Genomic DNA, 19,791 nt, shown 5'->3' on the forward strand with positions numbered 1-19,791 from the left:
TTAAAAGCCAAATATGAAGCAGGATAATGGAAGTGGGTATATACTACTGTAAGTACATGTGCAAAAATGAGTTTACACAGCAGGTCTGAGATTGCTATAGTTAGAAATGCCTGCCTGCAAGGGTGGTTCTTGGCTGGTACCTGGGACTTGGATTTTGAGAGGGTCCTCATGATTTTTTTATAAGAACGCTCACTATCCCTAAACTGTTTGTACAGATAATGTGGTGTATGTTGAATAGCTGCTTTTCTTTTGGGAGTCTGGAATTTTGGTACATGCCAGGCAGTAAGTGATTCCTGATTAAAACCCTGAACTCATAGGTGCAAGGTGAACTTCCCCAGAGGACATTTTACACATGCTGTCACCACTTGTTGCTGGAGGAATTAAAGGTGTCCTGTCTGTGAGACCTAGGAGAGGACTCTTAGAAGCTTGCACCTGGTTGCCTCTGGACTTCACCCTATATGCTTTTTCCCTACTGCTGATTTTCCTTTCATGAAACTGATTTTGATTCATGTCCTTTCATTGTAATAAATCATTGCCACAAGCACAACTATACGCTGAATGCTATGAATCCTCCCAGCAAATCACCAAACTTGGGGGTGGTCCTGGAGATCCACAACACAATATATAAAATGCTTAAATTTTGGACTTACAAAGGAAATGATCTATACTGTAACAATGGAAACTTAGAGAATTTTTTTCTTTGGAACACTTATGTGTCAGGATTAAATGATGAACTGAATAATTAATTACTCAATTATTCCTTATTAAAAACATATCAAGATGAATGAATAAAACGTAGAGTCAGATTTCTATGCATGGAAGGAATTCTTATGGCCCATGAGGCCAGTGGATTGGTGGATGACAGAAGGGAGAATTTCAGAATATGAAAAATGGGATACAGCAATGTGCTTTATAAGAAAAATTAACAACTGAATGGATCCCACCATTTTCAGTAAAGACTTTATAAGACATTATAATGACCACTAATTAAGTATCTTATTTTCTCCAAATTTTCATCTTATTCTCTAATGGAACTTTTAAAAACATTTACAATAAATCATTTATATGACAGAAAATTAGAAATTAGTTTATTCATTTTAGAAATTAGTCTATAAAAAGTATTACTGATAGCATCTACTCAAAAAACAATTGTGCTTATACATATGTTATAAAGAAAGTTTGTTGTTGTCAAGAAATACAATTCCAGGGGTGCCTGAGTGGCTCAGTCAGTTAAACATCTGACTCTTGGATTCTGATCAGGTCTAGATCTCAGGGTTGTGAGACCAAGCCCACATCAGGCTCTGCACTGGGTGTGGATCCTGCTTGGGATTTTCTCTCTCCCTCTTCCTCTACTCCTTTCCTACCTTGCACTCTCAAAAAAAGAGAGAGAGAGAGAGAAAGAGAGAGAGAGAGGGAGAGAGAGAAAGAAAGAAAAAAGAAAGAAAGAAAAAAGAAAGAAGAAAGAAGAAAAAAAAGAAATACAATTTCTATGGCTATTTGACATGTAGCCATTCCATAAGGTAAGAACACAAACAATGCTGGCTCATATCTTCCTGCATTTTTTAATAAAGAGATAAAAATATTTTCATTTAAACATACCTTAACTATTTCTTCAATGAAACAAATATGAGAAACAGGATCTCTCTTCTTGGCTAATATTTTTTGTAGATGTTGTACCTAAAAATGGCAGAAAGGGGGAGAATGTACGTAATTGGGTATTTTCATTTTGAAAATGAAAATGTAACAAATGTAAAGCTTAGGCACTAAAACAGCAAGGGAAGGAAGAGGGCATTGTGCTAGAGCCTCTACATATATTATAATCAGCTAAGGTAGGTATTTTGAATGCTCACAGATTTTAAGAAAGCTGCCCAAGGTCACACAACTTGGAATAATAGGCATTAATCCATAATTAATGTTCTTTTTTTTTAAAGATTTTTAAATTTATTTTTTGACAGAGAAAGATACAGTGAGAGAGGGAACACAAGCAGAGGGAGTGGGAGAGGGAGAAGCAGGCCTCCCACTGAGCAGGGAGCCTGATGTGGGGCTCGATCCCAGGACCCCAGGATCATGACCTGAGCCGAATGCAGAGCATAACGACTGAGCCACCCAGGCGCCCCCATAATTAATGTTCTTTCCATTCTCTAAAATATTTACCTGTCCACAAACAGTACAAATATGATCTATAAGTTTCTCCATATTGGTCCAGAGGGAAGCACGAAAAGCTGCAGTGTTTCCTGGGGTTGGCAAAGTAGATCGTCCAGGTCCCCCTGTTTAAGAGTGACAAAGAAATATGATAAATAAAAATTTTCAAGTATAACAAAATATGTTATTATAAAAAGCATCCTCAAGCTAAAAAAATAAGAAGTTCCTTCTTTAAGAAAGAATTTATTACGAGTAATATGAAAAGGACTCTTAACCTTTTACGTTTAAGAAAGGAAGGAAAATAAGATCTCACACTCAGGCACACACCACACACACACAAACACACACACACACACACAGAGGAGAGATAAAACACAAAACAGTAATTAATGAAAATAGTTTTCTAAAAGTGGCGGTAGGAGTGGTAGGAGACGTACAAGGTGAAAGGAATGGAGATAGAAGTGGTGAGTCTTTATGAGCCATATAAATGTTTTATGTATTTTTTTTTAAGATTTTATTTATTTATTTGACAGAGATACAACACAAGCAGGGGTAGTGGCAGGCAGAGGGAGAAGCAGGCTCCTGGCTAAGCAAGGAGCCCAATGTGGGACTCGATCCCAGTACCCTGGGATCATGACCCGAGCCGAATGCAGACACTTAACCGACTGAGCCCACCCAAGTGCCCCTATTTTACATATTTTAAAATAAATTTAAGTTTAAAGAGGATGGAAAAAGCAAACCCTAAAACAAAATGCAAATAAATACCGAAACAAATGAAACTAACTGTACATCAAATTGGTAACACAACCACACCAGGGAGAACAATTAATTGAGGTAATTTTTAATTACAGAACCCTAACTTTAGTGAGATATATTTTAGGGACAAAAAGAATTGTAAAGAATAATAGTACTTAGCAGATTTGTTGCTGGACATGATACCGACGTAGCAATCGCAAAACTCCTTTAGGTGTAGTCTGCGATAGACTAAATGAAGGTTCTCACCATAAACAGAATAAAGATCCAAATATGTAATGGGGATCAGAGGAATTTCTCAACTCTGTCCACTGAAAGGGCAAGAAACAGTGACTCCTAAATAGAAATGAGTATACCTAGCACCCAAATTCTGATTTGTATGTGCCATTCCCCAATAAAAGAAACCAGGGCTCATTGAGGAAAAGGATCATTCCATATTTGGAGCAATGAAAGCAGAAGGTATATCTGGTACATACTGTGCCAGACAGCAAAGAAATGTTCAAAGACAAACGGAGACTGGTCAAAGTACATAGGACCTTGACTGGAAGAGGCTTCCCCAAAACGGATTTGGGAACATTTGACCATCCTGATGGTCATTACTGATGATAATGGATCATAAAATAATACTTAAGAGTGATTTCTAGTTACTTATAGTAGAGTAAAATCATTTTTCTACTCTCTTCCCTTAAAAGCCAATGAAAATAGAACAAAAAGTAGAGGGGAAAAAATGAACTTCAAAAACAAGGAATCAATTAAAACATCAAACTCAAGATTATGTATGTCAAATGCTGAGGATAAATCAAAATGAAGAAGGAACCAGACAGCTGTCATCTTAGACCATTAACAAAAACCAAATTGCCCTTAAAATCAATTGTAAAAAAATTGTAAAAAAAAAATAATAATTCATGAGTCATAGTGAAAATTCAAATGTTTAAAAAGGATGAACTTCTGATGAGCACTGGATATTGCATTCAAGTGTTGGATCACTATATTGTATAACTGAAACTAATATTACACTGTATTTTAACCAAATGGAATTGAAATAAAAACTTAAAAAAAATAAAAAGGAGGGCGCCTGGGTGGTTCAGTCGGCTAAGCGTCTGCCTTCGGCTCAGGTCATGATCCTGGGGTCCTGGGATCGAGTCCTGCATTGTGCTCCCTGCTCCGTGGGGAGCCTGCTTCTCCCTCTCCTGCTCCCCCTGCTTGTGTTCCCTCTTTCGCTGTCTCTCTCTGTCAAATAAATAAATAAAATCTTTATAAATAAGTAAATAAATAATAAAAAGAATGGAAATTTCTCTTTACAGAAGAATGTCAGTTAATAAATGCAGAGAGAATGATAGAAAACAATCACCATTTTGCAACTCCTAGTAAAATAATTAATTGAGGGAAAGATAATCATTGGATACAAAAACACTGGATGAAATGTTATGGAAAACAGGATATTCACATGGTCTCAAGGTATGCACCACAAATTACTTACTAATCACAAAGAAAAGAAAGTACTCTTATAATGAGCAATCTGGCACACACCACGGTAATGAGGTAATTTCCTTTAACATCAGCGGGAATGAGACAAACTGACATAATTTGGGTGCTTACTGATATGATGTTAATGGTAAATATACAATATCACTTTACTGGTCTGTTTATTCTGAATAAATCCATGAAGAGACAATCAGATAAATCCAGATAAATTCAAATTGTGGAGCTCTCCAAACATGTTAATGGCAAAAAAGGCATTGGGGTTGTTTTGATTAAGGAGAGAAAAGAGACAAGATAACTAACAGAAAAGCATAATCCTGACTGGTTCATGTTGGGGGGAAAAAAAAAGGAATATTTGGGGAAATAAGTGAAAAATGTTGAATATGGATTACACATTAATATTAATATATCAATGTTCAATTTCTTAAGAGTTATGTCTAAGAATGTTCTTGTATGTAATACACAACCACAACTATCTGTGCAGATCTAAAATGTTTCAACATAGAAAAAGGGAATTTTAGTGTCAAATGGAAAAGTATAAATTCCAGGAGCTCCTGGTGGCTCAGTCAGTTAAGCATCCAACTCTTGATTTCAGCTCAGGTCATGACCTCAGGGTCATGAGATCAAGCCCCGTGTCAGGCTCTGCGCTCAGCGTGTGGAGTCTGCTTGAGATTCTCTCTCGCCCTCTGCCTCTGCCTCCCCCGCAACTTGTGCTCTCTCTCCAAATTAAATAAAATCTTTTAAAAAAGTATAAATTCCAATCCAAATTAAGCTTTAAAGCCATGCAGAAGAGCCCATCAGTGATTAGTTTATCCTGTTTTAAGGAGGGCAAGAAATCAAGAAAACCAGAGGCTGTGTTTGTAAGCTGCTTCATTATAGTTTTTCAACAATTCTAAGTTCAGAAAAAAATTACATGTATCCTCAGCAAAGAGATGCTATTACTTTTTAGTCTGATGATAGTGGAAAGCAATAAAAGAGAGAAACACCTATGAGAGAAACACTGGTTTTAAAAATATGAATAATTCCTGTTTGAGATCTAGGTCTAATTAATTTTAAAAATTATCTGCAGTGTTGTGCAGACTACTAAAGAAAAGCATACAGGGAATAGAGAGGTAATCTTTAACAATCTGCAATTAGCTCACATGTCATATACAGAATGAACTCATTACAATGAAGAAAGGGGATACAGTGCCTTTGTGAAAATTAGAAAATATTGATCAAATTCCTGGAATATGCATAGCTCAATTTTATTATAAAGAATTATGGGACACATCAACCCATCACTCTCTTAAAGTAAATACAACCAGATACATAAGAAAGTATTATTTTCTGTTTATATTTACTTTGGAGAAACTGAAGCAGAGAAAAATGAGATCACAATCATTGCTTCAACTAGTTCTAAACGTTTCATTTTTCTTACTTAAGACTTCAGTACTTAAAGATTTTTATCCTCACAAGCTAAATACATCTTGTTGAAGGTATCAACGTGATAAAAATAATTAATATAGAACAGCTATATAACAGAAGAACAGAAAGAATAATTAAAACAGAAAAACTGATGCCATTATCAGCTAGCTTCAGGAGAATCAAGAAGCAAAATAGTGTCATAAACTAAGTTTTATTAAATTGATAGAAGAAACCAAGAGTTTCTCAAAAAATAATACTTAAGAGTGATTTCTAGTTACTTATAGTAGAGTAAAATCATTTTTCTACTCTCTTCCCTTAAAAGCCAATGAAAATAGAACAAAAAGTAGAGGGGAAAAAAATGAACTTCAAAAACAAGGAATCAACTAAAACATCAAACTCAAGATTATGTATGTCAAATGCTGAGGATAAATCAAAATGAAGAAGGAACCAGACAGCTGTCATCTTAGACCATTAACAAAAACCAAATTGCCCTTAAAATCAATTGTAAAACTTTAGAACAGCTATCCAATGATTCTTTGCTTAGCGCTGAAATGAGGAGACATGGATGAGCCAGAGAAGAAGCTAATAAAATGTTTAATGCTCCAGAATCACAACAAAGAAAAACTGAAGGAGAAATCATAATAAAATCATATTTACACTGTATAATAAGTAGCCCTCTAGTTTGGGGAGACTCTTAGAGGTAAAAATGAGGTGAAAGAGGAAAGAAAAGCAGAGAACGTGGGGTTTCCACACAAAAATTGCCTAAATGGCTTTATGGGGACTCACAGTAAGCTCTAGAATGATCGAAAATTTGATGAAAGATGTGTTTCCAAGATAGAAGGAAATAAGTTGGTGAATGGTTAGTATAGATAACAAACTTAATCCTAGTTATAGACTGCCCTAGTCTCTCCCTACGACTACCCCTATATTACTCTTCAGCAAACAGCAGTACCTTTCAAAGATGAGTAACAATCAGAAACAAATAATATAGGACCTAACACAGATTGAGAGGGAAGGAAGAGGGGGAAGGAAAAGAATTTAAGTTGCCAAAGAAATTCCCAAAGAAAACAACGGGAAGAATTATAGTTTTCCACTGTCTCAAAGTAACTATAGGGAACATTCTTAGTGTAAATATATAACAGAGATTAAGAACACATTATGAATAACAAAACAATATAATGATCAAGGGTGAAAATATAATCAGAAATGGGAAATGAGCAAGAAGAAATTGTACAAAATGAAATAAATTTCAAAGATATAAAATATAATAATTACAGAAAAGATATTAGAAATGGAAAACAAATAAGATGTTACATGTGCATAATGTTCCTGAAAAGAACAAATGGAAAATAAAAATATTCAAATATGCAATTAAAGTAAACTTATAAAAGAGAACATATTCTAACTCAGAAAGAAAATGATACAGAGCATTCAATGCCAAGATATATCCTAAAGAAATTACTAGACTTCAAAGGTAAGGAAAGATCCATATGGACATTGTTAAAAAATAAAATTCAACTGAGTAAATTTTAAAGATCTTACTGGCTTTTAGTCAATCTTACTGGCTTTTATTCAGGAGCTGTATGAAATGAGAGATTTTTATAGGCAGAAGGGAGCAGGAACAGAGAAGTTATACTAGACAAAAAAAAAAGCAAATTGGTTATGGCAAGGTCACTTTCCTTTAAGGGGCAGTAGGGCAGAATTACCTCTCTAGTACTAGTACTAATTAAGTAATTCCTGATTGGTTTAAGATTCCATTTCTGAGAAAGGCTGAAACTGTAATTAAGTTACGTCTCAATTTGGTGATGTGGGGTTTAGCATAAGTGACTCCATTTAGGGTCAGTTGTCTTACTTTTAACAACGTCAAAGAAGAAACAAGTGAGGTATGGGGGTAAAAATCTGAGTTAGCAACTTCCATTTCTGGTTCCAACTGTGAGGAGCCTCTAAGTTGCCACTCTGTCCTAACAACAAGTTAAATGACGAACAGACTGAGAAATCAACAACCTTCTTGGACCTGTAAGAGAGGAGAGGACACATGGCAAACCATTGCTCCCAAGATAAGAGAGACTGACAGGTGAATACAGGAAGTCTCCACGTATGGGAGCAGAGCCTTGCTAGCAGAAAACAGACAGTGGGAGCCAGTGCTAGGGAAGGAAAACCTGAACTGTAACTGATGAATTGCTAGAGGCTCAAAATGGGCAACTCTGAGAATTAAAAGCTCCAGGCGTACCCAGTTATAGGAGGACCACAATATTTGAGATTTGCATCCAGGAGCCCAAGTAGGTTCCCACAGTAAATAACGGGGAAAAATCCCTTCATGCCTCCAGCAGGAGGAAGAAAAAAAGAACCATCTTGAAATATACCAGAGGACTCTATTCTCAACAAGGCCTGCCCTGAGGGGAAACTAGTTAACCAGAGCCTGACCCTCTGGGGTATTATAAGAACCTAAATGACCTGGGGAAGGGAAGTACCCAACTCCAGCCCACTCTGGGCATTCTCTCCCACATGAGGGAGGAAAAAAAATTAGTATGCTTGTGAAGTTCAAGTACAAAGGCATAGGCTCACTGGAAAAACTGAGACCCAACGGTAGCACTTTATTTCCACTGGAGGAAAGACTGTTTTCACTTTTTCACTAATACAAATAATGATACAATAAAAATTCATATATATATATATATATATATATATATATATGACAGAGTTTCTCTAGGGTATTATTTTTCTAACAGAAATTATAAGATCACAAGGTACACACAGTTTTAACCTTAGAGAACAATTTGGTAAAACTGAGTGAAGTGGCTGAACCATTTCATTCTCCTACAGTCAGCATATAAGAGTTTCTGCTCGGGGCGCCTGGGTGGCTCAGTTGGTTAAGCGACTGCCTTCGGCTCAGGTCATGAATCTGGAGTCCCTGGATCGAGTCCCTCATTGGACTCCCTGCTTGGCAGGGAGTCTGCTTCTCCCTCTGATCCTCCCCCCTCTCGTGCTCTCTCTCTCTGTCTCATTCTCTCTCTCAAATAAATAAATAAAATCTTTAAAAAAAAAAAAGGGTTTCTGCTCCCATCCAACACTTAATTCTTAGATTTTGCCAATCTCATGATTGAGAAATTGTATCTTGTCTTATCTGTATTTCCCTAATAACCAGTTCATCCTCTAAAAAGAAGCTGTACATATTTTCCCATTTATTAGATATGTTCTTCTGTTAACTCCCTAATCATATTCTTATTTTTTCAATTGAGTTATCTTTTTCTTATTGAATTATAAGCTTCTGAAATACATCACAGATAATATTTTCCCCTTAAAATTCTATCAATTTTATATATTTTAAATTTTTTGGAACAATCTTATACATACAGAAAATTTGAAAGCATACTAAAAAAAAATTTCCCCGAGTCATTTGTTAATAAGTTACTGACATGATGCTCCATCACCCTTGAAATACTTTAATGTGTATTTCCAAAAAACAAGGACATTCTAATCCATAATCTCAATATAACCAACAAAATCAGCAAATTAACATGAATATTGCCAATGTCACATTTAAAAAACTAAAAATAATAGTGATTATTCTTTTAAAAATAATCAAGAATTGATGCCTAAGGTTTCTACATTAAATCACAGTATCCACTCCTCAATAGATGATAATAAGGCTTTAAAATTCTTTATTCTTTCAACAAAAAGGTTGTACATTAGGATTGACAGCATGTGAATAATTGCTTTCCTTTTTTTTCCTTTTTTTGACAACACAAGAGGGAATGAGATTAAACTGCTCCTGGAAATTTAAACATTAGATCAAACTTTCTGAGAATAATTGCTGGGAAAAGCTGAGAGGGAAATCTCCTTTGGCAATTTCTTTTCAAAGCTCCCCTTCTGGGACAGTCTTAATACAGATCTATTCAGAGGCTAGGGCTAACCTTTAAAAATCCCTTTAAGATCTAAGATTCTTTTATCTCTTTTTATCTAGTAAAGCTTATTTATGAGTGGCATATATTTGTGTTATTTAAGGCTATGTTTATATAGCAAATATAAAAACAATACTCACTCACTGTAAATATTTTTTTAGTATAAGCCATGTATGAGGAACTCTGTTATTAATTCTATATGCATTATTTATTTTTTAGGACGACTCTGATGACAGAGCAGCTTCTTCAATAGAAAAATGGGAAGAGAGGCGCCTGGGTGGCTCAGTTGGTTGAGCGTCCAACTCTTGGTTTCAGCTCAGGTCATGATCTCAGGGTCATGGGATCAAGCCCTGCATCAGGCTCTGTGCTGTCCCTCTCCCTCAGCTCCTCTCCCCACCCCCTCAAGCTCTCTAAAATAAATAAAAATCTTAAAGAAAAATGGAAAGAGAAAAACTGGAGACAGTAAGTATACACAACAACTTTGGGGAATTTTTCTGTAGCCTGAAGAAACAAAATGGGGGAGCAGAGCTGAAGAAGGAAACGTAGTCAAACATAGATGTGTCTTTAAGCAGAAGAAGGTACACTAGCACAACTGAATGTGACAGGAAAGAAATTTAAAGAAGGAAAACTGACTACATGGCAGACAGAGGGGATCTGCTAAAGCAATGCCCTTGGGACATCGGACTAAGAGTAGAGTACTTGGTCTTTGCTAGGTGCAAGCACAGCTCATTCATATTAATAGAACAGAAAAGAGAATACAAGGAGAGAAATGCAGAGATACGTTGGCTAGATGAGAGGTATATATAACTTGTGGTCTTTCCTATCTCATCTCTGAAGGGTGTTTTATACATGAATGCCATCAGCAGGTACATCTTGGCAGGAAAAGAAGTTGCAGACTGCTATTGTGGGGCTACTCCTCTCTCACACCTTTCTTTTGTAGTTTTTTTTAGATTTTGCTATGGTTGTAACGTTCCCAAAGGTTTTATCAGTTTCTAAGTCCACAGTTAGCCTTCTTTGCTCCTGAATACCAAAATTATTCTAAGGAAAATAATTCTAAGGAAAAGCCCAAAAAGCTAAGGGAGAAATTGCATTTCCTTAAAAAATATTTTCTGCCTCAAGAAGTACATGTGAGGATAAGGATTTCAGAAAGAAAAATGTTCCTTTTTTTTTCTTGCATCTGTTTCCTCTGAACTAAGTGGAGCCACAGTTTATAGATTTTTTTCTAGAAGTTCTGAATATACCAATTCGCCAATTCAACTCACTGATTAGACAAAAAAAGTTATAAATACATTCTGAAACATAATTTCTTCTCTCATTTTCTGTCTACTAAAAAATGAGTCATTAGACTGCTTTGAAACTTAAGTGTTTCACATACTATTCAAAGGACTTCTTGGTTATAAATAAATAAAGCAGCTAAATATAAACCATAGCCATACCTCTCACAGCTGACTGCGAAGGCTGAGTCAGAACTTTGATGTCTAACGCACTGTTGATATGTTCTTCTAAAGTAGCACAATATCCATCCACAACATTGGTAATCGTATCCTTCAAAGTTCCAAGATTATGGAAAACCTGAAGAGCTGTTCCGACTTGGGTTGGATTCTTTAAAAAGGTGGGGGTGGCAGGGTGGCAATAGGTATAAATAGGAAAACAAACAAAATCAATATAAATCTACAACTTTAAGCAGTACATGAGCAGTTACTACCATATTTTTAAATTATCACAGACAAGAACAAAGAGAGTGCATTTGGAACAAATATTATTTTTAGTCATTATTTATTTCATAAAAGACAAGGTTAAATACTATGTATATTATTTCCCCCTTTCCCCTTTTTCTCCTTCTTTAAAGGCTAATAACAAAATCAGAAATCAGTTCTATTATTAGAGCTTATTTAAAATTTACCACCAATGCCTATAAAGAGAGCCATGCTGGAATTAACAACAACCTACATCTATTTGGAGAATAAATAAATGAATTCCGCAGAGTTAACTGAGGGCTGAACCATGCAGACTGACACTATTCATTTTCTTTTTCTTTTCTTTTCTTTCTTTCTGTCGTTCATTCATTCATTCTAACCACAAATATTTATACAGTGCTTACTGTGTAACTGTCTTGGTTCCAGGTGCTGGAAATATAGTAGTTAAGCAAAACCAATTAAGTCCCTACCCTCACAGAACTTATGTCTCCTGAGAAATATATTAAAAATATGTATGTAACAGAGTATCACAGGTAGTGATAATTGCTATAAAAAAAATCAGGGAATAAGAATAGAGAATCATGGGGAAATAATGGAGAAGACTCAGAGAATGCATCTCTGAGGTGATTTTCAGAGACCTGAATATAATGAGCAAGGGAGTCTGAGGAGGATATGGGGAAAAACAGATCTGAACAGATATCAACAAAAGTGCTGAGGTAAAAATGTGCTTGGCAGCTAATCAAACAGCAAGAAGGCCCTGACTGTGGCTGGAACAGAGTGACTACAGCAGAGAGAGGTAGGCAGCGAGGCAGGTAGTAAAAACACCGTGAGTACATTGAGTCCATAGTAATATAAAGAGGTTGTTGACTCTGTCACTAAGTAAATGAATTATCAAGCCAGAATCTAGTACATCAACATATATCTCCAGGCTCAAACAGGTGAAAGTCCGCTTTCACTTAATGATTCAGTGACTGTTATTAGAAGCACTTAGTTTAAAAGTTAAATTACTTCATTAACTTAATTTCTTAACGGTTAAGTTGATAAATAAGACAAAAAGTTACTCTGAAACATATTGGTGTTAATAACATGATGCAGTAACACACACACACACCCAGAGGCAAAGCAGAATCAGCTTATAGATAAAAGCAGACAAGGTTAGTGAATACAATACCCATTTTAGATTTTTAATTAAACAAGAAAAAGAAGCAAATGGACATCATTTCAAATGTTTTAATGAAAAAAGCTTAATTTAATATGGTTATAACAGAATTTAAATTCTAGTATATACTGTCAATTCTCTATCAGTGAACTATCAAAGAAAATGGGAGAAAATAAGCTATTTCACATAAAATTGTTAACTGAAAACATGGGGTATAGCGCTATGCTTTGGTTGTTGTTAGTTCCATTTTTTCCTTTCTCCAGGGCGATAACACTCTTCTACCTTTTAGTAGAGATCAAGATCAAAATTAGACAGCTGCAAAGAATCTTCCTCTATCACTACACCAGTGTCTATATAATACAAAAAAAAAAAGCATTACCTGAACAACCTCAAAGAATTCACTTTATAAAAGTAGAATAAAGATACTTATTGCAAAATCATATTTATTGCCTTTACTATTCTCAAAGAATCTGAAAAGCATAGCTTTTCAACATATGGCAGGTTTGCGTGTTATCAGCTGAATGAATGTACATCATAAGATATATGTATATGTTAACTGAAAGACTTAAAGTCATCTTTCACTTGAAAGATCTGGTTAACATGGACCAGTCTTCATCATTTCCCACTCCAAAAATTATTAACTCCCCCAAACTTTTCAATACAGAGACATATACAGCTCTTTCCTTTTTTTTTTTTTAAACAAAGGAGGAGAATGATTTAAAGATTTATTTATTTTTAGAGAGAGAGAGAGCTCACAGGGGGATGGGCGAGGGACAAGCAGACTCCGACCTGAGTGCAGAGCACAGAGACTGACTGGAGCTGAAATCAAGAGTGGGCTGCTTAACACACTGAACCATCCAGGCACCCCTACCTCATTCTTAAAGAAGCATCCAATATGGCAATACTTGAAATAATTATAATACTTATAATAATTCTAGTTGTAATTTTAAGCTTTCCAATTTACATGACCACTTTTTCAATTAATGCCAGTTACATTCATAGCTTAATATAAACATATCATTTGTGAGTTGGGAAACTATAAAATATTATTTGGGATTGCAGGAGATTATGCTAAGTGAAATAAGTCAAGCAGAGAAAGTCAATTATCAAATGGTTTCACTTATTTGTGGAACATAAGGAATGGCATGGAGGACATTAGGAGAAGGATGGGAAAAATGAAGGGGAAATTGGAGGGGGAGATGAACCATGAGAGACTACGGACTCTGAGAAACAAATTGAGGGTTTCAGAGGGGAGGGGAGTGGGGTGATGGGTTAGCCCAGTGATGGGTTTTAAGGAGGGCCTGTATTGCATGGAGCACTGGGTGTCAATGAATCATGGAACACTACATCAAAAACTAATGATGTACTGTATGGTGACTAACATAATAGAATTAAAAAATAATAAAAAATAAAATTTTAAAAAAAGAAATAAAATTCTTTAACATAGGAGTGGGCAAATTATGTAAACGCAACTTTAAGAATTATCACAAAGTGAACATATCTGTGTAACTACCACGTAGGCTATAAAACCAAATTATTATCAGCAACTCTGAATCTATTGTGGCTTCCCCAAATACATCTCTCCAGATATTACCACTATCATAATTTCTAACACCATTGATTAGTTTTGTCTGTTTCTGAATTTTACATTAATGGAACCATAAAGTAAGTTATTATTTTCTGTCTGCCTTCTAATCAATATCTTATTTGTAAAATTCATCCATGTTGTTGCATGTAGCAGTAGTTGACTTGTTTTCACTGCTGTTGGAAATTTACCTTAGTTTATCTACCCAACTAACGTCCAATTGGTGTACATTTGAGTTATTTCCATCGTTTAGGTATTTTAAATAATGCTGCCATGAACATTCTGGTGCACAGCTTTTAGTGAACATATATGCATATGCATTTCTGCTGGGTAAGAGTAGAAATTCTGAATCATTAGGTATTTGTATGCTTAGTGTTTGCAGATTCTGCCAATTTTCCAAAATCATTGTACGAATTTACACCCCAGCAGCAATACATGAGTTGTGGGTGTTCTACAACCTTACCAAAATTCAAAATTATCATCTTTTTACGCTATTCTTTGGAATGATCAGTGTGGTTTTAATTTACATTTCCATGATGACTAAGAAGTTATCCCTTCTTGCATGCTAATCATCCATTTGGATAGCTTCTTTTATGAAGTGCATATTCATTTTTTTTTGCCCATTTTTCTCACTGGTTATTTTCATCTTTTACCTATTTGTAAAAGTTGTTTACATATTTGGACGTAATCACTTTGATAATTATATGTATTGCAAGTATGTTCTCCCACACTTAAGAAGTTTGTGAGTTAAAGAAGTTCCTAATTTAAATGCAGTCAATTTTATCAACCTATGGTCAGCACTTTTAGTATCTTATTTAAAACTTTTCCCATCCCACATTTATGAAGATGTCTTTCATTCATGAATTCATCCTCTAGAAACTCGATTGGTTTGCCTTTCACGTTTAGAAATATAATCCACCTGGAATTGCTTTCTATATGAGATAGGAGCCAAGATTAGTGTTTTTCTATACAAAATACCCAACTGGCCCATCAAAATTTATTTGAAAAAACAAACAAGGAAGTTAAAATTTTCACCTCCTTGCCCTCAAAGCCTACCTTTGCAGTAAATAAAGTTTCCATTTATGTGTTTGTTTCCAGACCTTCAATTCTGTACCATTTGTCTATCCTCATTACGTCAATTGACCTGTGTAAATTGTTGTAGCTTTAGAATAAGTCTGATAGTCCTCCATTTCTGTTCTTCTTCAATTTGATATAGGCTATTCTTGGTTCATGATACTTCCATATAAATTTTATAATGGGCTTGACAGTTTCCATTAAAGAAAAAGCTCCTGAAATTTTGAGACTACATAAAATCTATACATAAAATTAGAAAGAATGGAAATCTTTATAAGAATGATTCTCCAATCCATGAATATGGTAGTTCTCTTCATTTACTCAGGTCTTCTTTAATTTCTCTTAATAAGTTATAGTTCCTGTGAAGAGCTATTACATATCTCTAATTTGAATCATTCCTACACATTTAGTGTTTTTTGATATTTAAGTGGTAATTTTAAAGGTTTTTTTTGTTGCTTGTATACTAAAAATACAGTTGATTGTTATATATTGAATTTTACCAAACTTTGAAAGTTCTGTTATTAATTCTAATAGTTTGGAGATTGTTTTGGATTTTCTATATACATAATCGTTATTTCTGAATAATTTTATTTCTTCATTTTCAATCCTTCTATATTTTATTGCTTTTCTTATTACCCTGGTTAGGATCTTCAGTCTATTGATATGTAAAAGTGGTAAGAGTAATATCTTTGTATCATTCCTAATCTCAAGTAGAAAACCTTAAATATTTCACTACTGAGATTTTCAGAGATACCTTTTATTAGATGAAGACAATTCTATTCTAGGTCTGCTAAGAATTTTTACATCATAGACTGATGTTGGATTGTATTAAATGCTTTTTCTGCATATACTGAGATGATTAATTTTTCCCTTCATTGATGACATTACATTGTACTTCTAGACTAAAGCCATCTTGGTAAGGATGAATTATCCTTTTTAGATATCCTGACTTATATTTGCTAATACTTTCTTTAGTATTTTTAATTGATTTTCAAGAGAGATAGCTAATATCCTTCCTTATAATATTCTTGTTTTGATATCAAGTTTATACAGGCCTCATGAAATAATCAGGTAAGTGTTCCTTCTTTCTCAATTCTTGGACGAAGTTTGTAAAAACACTGGTTGATTTATTAAATGTTTGAATGAATTCACTAGTGAAACTATCTGTCCTTGAAGTTTCTTTGAGGGAAGTTGTGTAATGACAATTTTGTCAATACAACTAATCAGATTTTTAAATTTTCCTAGTGTTATTTTCGGTAAGTTGTTTTTCTAGAAATTTCTCAATCTTATGTAAACTTTCAAATGTACTGTTTTAAAGTTATACCTAGTGTCCTCTTACTAACTTATTAGTTTATGTTGAATCTATAATTAGGTCAACCTTTTTTTTCATAATACTGGTAATGTGTGTCTTTTTTTTTTTTTTTTAAAGATTTCATTTATTTATTTGACAGAGAGAGAGAGAGCAAGAAGGGGGAGTGGCAGGCAGAGGGAGAAGCAGGCTCTCCACAGAGCAGGGGGAGCCTGATGCGGGGCTGGATCCCAGGACTCCGGGATCATGACCCGAGCCGAAGGCAGACGCTTAACGACTGAGCCACCCAGGTGCCCTAATGTGTGCCTTTTAAAAAGCTTTTTTTCCTACCCTTAACAGTCTTTTTCGGTATTTATCAATTTAATGTATTAATCTTGTCAAATAACCAGCTATTGGATTTGTTGATCACAGGTCTTTGGAGTCAGAAGCCTAGATCAGAAGCCAAGCGCAAATTATTTAACTTATTCTGAGACTTAGTTTCCTCATCTGCACTACAGTGAAAATAGCAGTGCCAACCTTACAGGTAAATGAAAAAATCCTATAACTGATCTAGCACTGAAGACAGAATGAAGAGCTCAAGTATTAGTTGCCTTTACCTTGATCTGTTGGAATCATAGTTAATGTGGAAAGAATGTGGGCTTTTAAAAGTAGATAGTCTTGGGACAAAAACCCAACTTTGCTGTAATCTGTGTGACACTGGGCAAATTACTTTATCACTCATCAAGCTTTATTTTATTTATATTATTAATATTCCCTTCCTCATCAGATTTTAAGATCTCTGAGGGAAGTTTCCAAATTTGTTTTATTAACTTCAATACTCATAATATCTAGCACAGGTGCTAGATAGATAGGTGTTGAATAAGTAAATAAGTAAGTAAATTTTTATGATTTGGCTTGCTAATATTATTCTTTCTATGACAACTGAAAAGACTATTGAAATAACACACTTAAAATACCTAGTACTAGTGGAGCACTGGGTGGTTCAGTTGGTTAAGCATCTGCCTTCAACTCAGGTCATGATGCCAGGGTCCTGGGATCCAGCCCCGCATTGGGCTCCCTGCTCCGCGGGGAGCCTGCTTCTCCCTCTCCCATTGCCTGCCACTCCCCACCCCCACTCGTGCTCTCTTCCTCTCTTTCTCTCTCATAAATAAATAAAATCTTAAAAAATAAAATACCTAGTACTCAGTATATTAGTAGTACAAAATATTGGTTCTCAGATCAATCTATTTATTAATATTAATATTCTAAAAGTTAAAAGAATACTAGAATAGCTTTTGTTCCAGTTCCCAAGAAATTCTTATCACTACATCTTTACTTATTATTGAAATGAGTAGTTCCCCAATAGATACCATTTGAGTAACCGCTGTATCTCAATTTCATAAATTTAAAAATGATGAGGATCGATAAATGGAGATTCCCAAAGCTATCTGAAGATCTTTTTTATAAAAATGTAGCCAACAAGATCTCAACTCCAAAAACTGTGATTCATTTGGACCAGACGGAGACCTGATTACAGTATTTTCAAAGCTCTTCAGATGCTTCTGATATAATTGGCCTGGCAATCATTTGGAAACCACTGGATTCCCATCTGGCAGATGACTGCCAGACTTAGAAGGATGAGAACCATTTATCCATGTGAAGATAGCTTAAAAAAAAAAAAACAAAAAAAAACTAGAACAGAATACACAAAGAAATGACAGAGGAAAACTACAGAGTAGTTTAAGGAGCAGTAAACAGATTCTACTGCCACAAATGTTATGTGCATTAAAAACACCTAATAAAAGACAGTGTTGGGGGCGCCTGGGTGGCTCAGTCGTTAAGCGTCTGCCTTCGGCTCAGGTCATGATCCTAGGGTCCTGGGATTGAGCCCCGCATCAGGCTCCCTGCTCGGCGGGAAGCCTGCTTCTCCCTCTCCCACTCCCCCTGCTCATATTCCCTCTCTCGCTGTGTCTCTCTCTGTCAAATAAATAAATAAAATCTTTAAAAAAAAAAAAAAGGACAGTGTTGAACTGATAACAAGGATTTGGTCACTGACATGCTGAGTGGCATTCTGTAGAAATTTTATTTTATTTTATTTTACTTTGTTGGTAATAAAAATGATTTTTCTAAATATCACAATCTAAGCTGTTTGAGGAAATCAAATAATCAGCTGAAAACATAGCTTGAGCTAGAGAGTTGCAATGAGAATATATTCTTTATAGGGCAGATACAACAGATTTGGAAGCACTGGAAAGAAACTGGATGCTGACTGATTACAATGGGCAAGAGGCAGGGAAGAGCCTAGTATCTTGGAAGTTTCAAATTGGTGAGCCTAAGAAGACAGGAAAAAAAAAAGGACAATCAGAAGGAGATCATTTGGGTGAGTGGGTGGGAGAGAGGCGGGCATAGGAGGATGAGAGGCTGCTGCTAATAAGAGCACCTAGCTGTTAGTCATGCTGAGTCTCAAGCGCCAATAGGGCACTCTTGGTGGGAAATGAGAACACTTTTGAAATAGATAATCACATCAACCTAGTCTGGGTAGCAAACTAAACTGAAGTAATAAATAATGAAAATAGGGGTGTTGGAAACTATAAATCACAATGGAGGTAAATCAAGAACAGAATTAGTGAGAATGAGAGAATAGAAATGGAATGATACAATACTCTAGCCAGGAATGAAATTGGAACATTAGAAAAATTGAAAATGAAATCATTTTGTTTAGCTATGATGCAAGTGAAAAACATCTCCTGAAGATACTGAACATTAACATCCTTTCTCCATCATCCCCTCTCATCACAGACAAATACCAAAGATTTTGACTACAGGCTTTTTCCCAGTCCTTACTAATAATAAATCTCAGGCTTTTAGTTTCCTAATCTGTAAAATAAAGGGGCTGGACTAGATGAACTCTAGTACCCTTTCCAGTACTGAAACATAATGATTTTACTATCATTCAATGTATATCATCCACTATGCACTATCAATGCACAAGACACAGGGGATAAAAAAATGAGGCAAATATCGCACTCTTTTTAATATTTATGGTCTGAAGGGACAGAAAGACAAGTAAAGCAGCAATTAGAATGCACTATGATAAATGAGAGGAGAAATGAAGAGTTTAATGAAAACACATCAAAGGGGTATTAACCCAGAACTGGGGAGCAAAAGGAGAATGAAGGAGTCAGGAAATGCTCCTTGAAGGAGTCTCAACTAAGATCTGAAATCAAGGTGTCCGGGGGCATGGAGGTAGGGAGGTGTGAAACATTTACATGAGGATGGGGCACCTGGGTGACTCAGTCAGT

At 35.3% G+C, this 19,791-nt stretch overlaps 1 protein-coding gene across 3 annotated transcripts in view; it reads right to left on the bottom strand.

Moving 5' to 3' along the window:
- COG5 (component of oligomeric golgi complex 5) overlaps positions 1–19,791 on the bottom strand; it is a 307,029-nt gene that overhangs the window by 114,112 nt on the left and 173,126 nt on the right. For 2 of the 3 annotated variants that reach the window (XM_064575412.1, XM_064575410.1), the window contains exons 8-10: positions 11,123–11,288; positions 2,155–2,267; positions 1,600–1,677 (exon numbers count right to left, since the gene is read on the bottom strand). In XM_064575412.1, coding sequence (XP_064431482.1) covers positions 1,600–1,677; positions 2,155–2,267; positions 11,123–11,288 — 357 coding nt within the window. The remainder of the gene's footprint in view (positions 1–1,599; positions 1,678–2,154; positions 2,268–11,122; positions 11,289–19,791) is intronic. The other variant, XM_064575411.1, reaches the window with a different exon arrangement.

The sequence above is a fragment of the Mirounga angustirostris genome, unplaced genomic scaffold (assembly GCF_029215605.1).
Source record: "Mirounga angustirostris isolate CCGP_5_RB_7025 unplaced genomic scaffold, mMirAng1.0.hap1 SCAF_12, whole genome shotgun sequence".
Taxonomy (NCBI): domain Eukaryota; kingdom Metazoa; phylum Chordata; class Mammalia; order Carnivora; family Phocidae; genus Mirounga; species Mirounga angustirostris.